The sequence below is a fragment of the Micropterus salmoides genome, unplaced genomic scaffold (assembly GCF_014851395.1).
Source record: "Micropterus salmoides isolate LMB-PRFRI ecotype aquatic unplaced genomic scaffold, ASM1485139v1 Ms_hic_scaffold_2, whole genome shotgun sequence".
Lineage (NCBI taxonomy): Eukaryota > Metazoa > Chordata > Actinopteri > Centrarchiformes > Centrarchidae > Micropterus > Micropterus salmoides.
In genome coordinates, this window is record NW_024041150.1 from 55,780,766 (window position 1) to 55,785,817 (window position 5,052).

Below are 5,052 nucleotides of genomic sequence, written 5' to 3' on the forward strand. Positions count from 1 at the left end.
TGGTAGTGTGATTCAATCAGTGAAATCTATCGGGTGGGGGGGGGTGCAACAGACAGGGTGGTGGCTAAGGTGTCGATGCCAATGAAGACAGCAGCCATGTGCACCACAGAGGTCAGAAAGGGAGCGATACAGTGAAAAGGTCCATGTCCCATTGTACCAGCTGAACGACAGGTACTGCAGCTCCTGGGTCCCCGTCTGCACAGATGTCACCACACCCCTGTGGCTGGGTGGAGGAACAAAAGTGGATGACAACACAACTGTCTGTACTGTGGTCCAAAAGAAGCTTGTCCAGTTCATCAACAAGACAACTCGCCCCCTCCCACATACAAAACCATCAGCAGTAGAGCTCGAGGGTCTCCATCCTCGAGAAAAAAAAGACAAAAATAAAAAGCAAATAATACCTTCCCCCCGCGTGCGCCCGTCGTCCACATGAAAAAAGCTATGGAGAATTACCAGTTCTGGGAAGTGGCAGATGTCTTTTTGCTTTGTTTTTCTTCCCCTCCTCCATCTTCTTACCCCCTGAATCCATCAAAACAATTGAGCAACCAACATTGTCCTCTGTTGTTAAGTCTCTTGTCAGCATTCCCCCCCGCCCCCATTTTGCACTTCATCCCCGCTCCCCTCCCACAAGTCTAACCCTCCCACCACCCCACCCAGTTCTCCTTCCTCTCCCAGGCGAGGATGAAGGCAGATCATCGTTCGGGCTCCGACTCCAGGGCCAGCACCCGCTTGCGCTCGCGACACTGCTTCTTGTGGGCGGGCCAGTCCCTCTGCTGGCACTGGGAGCCACAGTAGCGCGCCACCTGGCAGCGGCCGCAGATGTTGAACTCCCGGAGCTGTGGAAAGATGAGGAACAAGATCATCTATTGCTCTGTGTGGATAATGCTTCGGTCCATGATCCCAGGTAGCCATTTACTGTATGCGTCAACATGTGGATAGGTTTATGATAGGGAAAAGGCTTGTACTTTATCTCCCACTTGTTGAATAAATGAAGGGAAAGGACTTCACTATGCATTTAATTCATTAAAATATGACTTGAAATTCATGCAGGTTTCACAGGAATGCCAGTTACAGTACATACCCTCCTCTCAATGAGTGAACAAGGAGGATAATGACACTCATAGTAAGTGCAGGAGCACTCCTCTTCCTCCACTAGCTCCCCATTAGCGTTGTAATAGCGTGTGCGGCTCAGCTCCAGATACTGTTCCTCTACAGGGTCGGCCGGTACCTGCTGGATGGCCAGCCAGTACAGAGACTGCTCTCTGGACAAGAAAGTTACATGTTTAACAACAAATAGTTATGTATAAGCCTTGAGACACATCACATAGTGGACTTTTACACAAGACATATGACAAAATAATCAAACTTTCATCTTCTAACGAAGACCTTTCAGTCCACTCTGTTCCTTTGGATTTAAAAGTGTTTGATTTTCTTAACTACTTTAAGAAATAAGAAGCCAGTTATAAACATATATATTACTCTTAATAGTCTCAAAGGGTCAGCTAACCAAGAAACAAAAGTTATACATACAGCGTCCAACATGGTGCTAATGCATTGCTAAATTTGTCTGACTGACCTCAGTAGTAAACTAAATACTTTGGTCAGTATTTAGTTTTAATAGGTCTGGATATGGCAAAAACAAACAAGCAGATATACAGATTACTCTGTCTGAGCAAATGGTCATATCCTTTACCCTGAAAGAAAAAATATTTTTGTTGATGTCAGGCTTAGGCTAAGCTAGGGCGTTAAAGACTCAGACTGGCTGTGCCTACAGACAAAACATCCAGCTTGTGCAGTACTCCACGTTCCTACTGAGCTACAGAATCATAATTCAGCCTTCAGCACTAGTAGCTGTAGCCCTACCTCTGTTTGCTGGAAATCTCCTCCGGCTTGGGACTCCAGCCCACCGGTACCAGTCGCAGGTTGTCTAGCCGGTTGTCCACAGTCACAGAGTTAATATGGATGACTTGAAAACTGGGGGCAATGCCTCCTCTGTGCTTCTCCCTGGGTCAAGACATGTATCCAGATCATACATCAGTTACCAGTTACAAAATAAAGACAGCTCAGGAATATGAGGGTGTTATTCACTGATGAAGATGTGCTTCAAGGACTGCATGTTGGCCACTTCCTTGTTTTATTTCAGAATACTTGGTCTTGTGTAAAAAGTGCAAAGCAGAGCTTTTAGGACCTTCTTGTTCAAGAAGTTATTTGCAGGTCAGATACTATGTAGATCAAGGTACAAAGTGCCAATATATGTGCTGATAAACATGGGATACTATACTATTATATGAATGACCAATAACAAGCAACTGTCAACTCAAAACTTGTGAGATACACAGGACTGGTGAATTGAACTAACAGAGATCCTTAAGATAGCAAACTAAAGTGAAGCTATACCAACAACTTCAGTAAAAAAAAATTTTGACCAGTGCAAACAAGGGGAGGATGTCACGTTTGGTTGTTTGAGCTGGACAAAGCGATCGGATCTCAATGTGCACACTGGAGACACATTAATACCAGGTATAAATGTAATCAGGTTAAAGTCATATCTAGATACACTCTGGATATGAGACACATTTTAATGCCAGGGGTAAAGGGGGTCATACCCCAGATGCTCAAAAGAAAATTTATTCCACACCTGTTATAAGGAACAAATTACTCACCAGAGGAGCTCATGTAGTGGCCTTCCTGCCCAGCGGCCTTTGCCAATGTCGAAAGCGTAGGCAAAGATCTTAGCTCCATTGCCATCCGCATCTACCTCCATGCGAGCCTGTAAAGGAAATAATGTAACTGTTTAACACTGGCACTATCAAATGAGTGGTAAAAAGAAACAGTTGAATCCACGTAGTTTACCTCAAACGCATAGTTTTCCACAAGCGGTATGTCCTGCTCATCAATCAGTGTGTATTTTGTCTGCAATGAGAGAATGGAGAGATAAAAACTGTAAGAACCACAACTGTTACAGGAGCAGCTATCGTTTCATGGGGCAGCTTTAGCAAGACGCCATCTCATTAACATCCAACATTTCGGGACACTGACAAGGAACCCATAGGGGGAAAAGGCCCAAGAAGGACTCTATAAGCTCATAACTGGCTCCATCTATCCATCTTCAAGCATTCACATAGAGCTGTTTGAGTAGTTTGAAACTACAGTCACTTAGATATTAAATAAATCAAGACTTCAATTAGTGATAATCATTGGCTATTGCAGAACAACCTCATATTATTTAGCTATGACTTTCTGAGAACTTTGACTGAAGTTACCAAGAAGCAGGGCAAATTATTTACTAATTGCTCCAATTTAACTGGTTTGTACAGACTTGAAAAGTCAAGACAACACTGTTTATGAATAGAGGCATGTTTGCAGAGGCCACAAATGATTGGAAGAAATTTGCACTGCATGTGACATTTGCCACACAAATATAAACAGAAGGACCCTCTCTTAAGCATCATAAATGTTCATACCAAGAGCCTCTTTTAAACCAACCAAACTGTTGGTTTCCTCTCAAATCCAGATGCAACATGTTTTCTTTTAAAGGAACAACAGATTACTTTTAACCATTTATGGACTACCTGAGCACTCAGTAGGTGGGTCAAATGCACGTGACAGCATACCAACACAGAACCCCACGCTACACTGAGCATGGTAACGTTGCAAAACAGCATGGGTGGTGCTGTCCACATACCAAAAGGTCCTAACGTGCAATGTGACACTTTGTCTGCCAGGCTATTGTGAAGATCAGGAGTGACATCATGCTTATTAGTTACATGACTGTTGACAGGAGCACTGTCACTCAGCAGCTGAGTCGCCACAGCTTAAACAAGAGGGACTGCACAGTTTATCCGTTAAATGTGGGACCAGCAGCATTTCTTGACCAACATTCAACCTTAGTTTAACGTCACATCTGTGTGGAGAGATACTTATGTAACGAGCCAAAATAACGATGCATGTTTTCGGCCCCAGCTGTTGAGTAGTGTCCTGCCGGTGCTTTGTCACATTGCACAAAAGAAATCAGTTGATGGAGCAGGGCTTCCTCATTAACAGACACTCCAACGTGTAATCCAAATAACATAGCTAGCGTGTCGCTGCTAACTGTACCACCGTTAACATTAACTATGACCCTCCGTCGAAAAACAACTGTCGTCTCCGTTCCTTCACTACCCGACACCGGTAACGACACAATAAGAACCCATGTGTTTACCGTTATGGCAGTACTCCACCGTTTAACGTTAGCCGACAGTTAACGTCCCACGCTACATGCTAGTTAGCATTAGCTTCATAGCGAAACTGTGTTGGTGGCGGCGGAGGAACAGAAAACCAGTCTGGCTCGGCACGGCCGGCTTCTCTAATCCGTTCAAACGCGGCTAAAATCGGTAAAGCCGAACTACTCCCGCGTACGCAACGGCTTGATAACCATTAGTGGTTGACTAGCACAGACTCATCAAAAAACTAATTTTCCATCGCCTTTTGTGGTCTCCGCGGGCCCATCCCCGGCCGCACATGGCAGCCCTGGGATCCAGCTCACCTTCCCGGCCACACGGCCGAGCCGTACGATCCCGAGCTTGAAATCCGACATCAGGAGGACAGGCGGTGGTGACAGAGAGAGGCGTAGGATCCAACCTAGATGTTCAAGTTTAAAACTCGCAGGGGCAGCCCCTCAGCCCCACTGCGATGCCAGTTTGGGTTAACTGGTTGGGTGTTTGCCCTGACTCCGGGTCTCTCCGGCAGCAGCCTAGCCTCGGTGACACACCGCTGCTGGCGCAGGAAAGCCTAGCTGCTGGGGGCGGAGTGGAGCGGGACGACCCAATAATCTGACCGCCCAATCAAATTTAACGCTACGTTTTTTAACTCGACGCGTGCGATCATGCTGCCCAATAGAAAAATGAGTATTCTTAACGACCGCCTAATTTCAGTTATAACGTCATCAGACTCTCGTGACCACTTCCAGCCATTTTCGCGCGAAATGTTTGATGGCTGTATTTGGGATTATCACCTTTTACCATGGACGCAATAAGAGAGCGTCCATATGGAAACGAACAGGACCACATACAG

At 45.5% G+C, this 5,052-nt stretch overlaps 1 protein-coding gene across 1 annotated transcript; it reads right to left on the reverse strand.

Moving 5' to 3' along the window:
• Positions 1-442: 442 nt before the first annotated feature.
• LOC119913413 (zinc finger MYND domain-containing protein 19-like) lies at positions 443-4,773 on the reverse strand. Its single transcript, XM_038732828.1, has 6 exons — positions 4,526-4,773; positions 2,854-2,913; positions 2,664-2,770; positions 1,864-2,004; positions 1,082-1,262; positions 443-836 (listed from the first exon to the last, which is right to left on the reverse strand). The coding sequence occupies exons 1-6, from the start codon at positions 4,574-4,576 to the stop codon at positions 693-695; spliced, it is 684 nt and encodes a 227-aa protein (XP_038588756.1). The 5' UTR covers positions 4,577-4,773; the 3' UTR covers positions 443-692.
• Positions 4,774-5,052: the final 279 nt, after the last annotated feature.

Excerpts from the sequence above, each read along its gene's own strand:
- LOC119913413 (XM_038732828.1), bottom strand. The coding sequence starts at position 4,576 with ATGTCGGATTTCAAGCTCGGGATCGTACGGCTCGGCCGTGTGGCCGGG. Across the intron at positions 2,914-4,525 it reads TCGGCCGTGTGGCCGGGAAG|ACAAAATACACACTGATTGA; the intron begins GTGAGCTGGATC and ends CTCTCATTGCAG. Across the intron at positions 2,771-2,853 it reads TGGAAAACTATGCGTTTGAG|GCTCGCATGGAGGTAGATGC; the intron begins GTAAACTACGTG and ends TTTCCTTTACAG.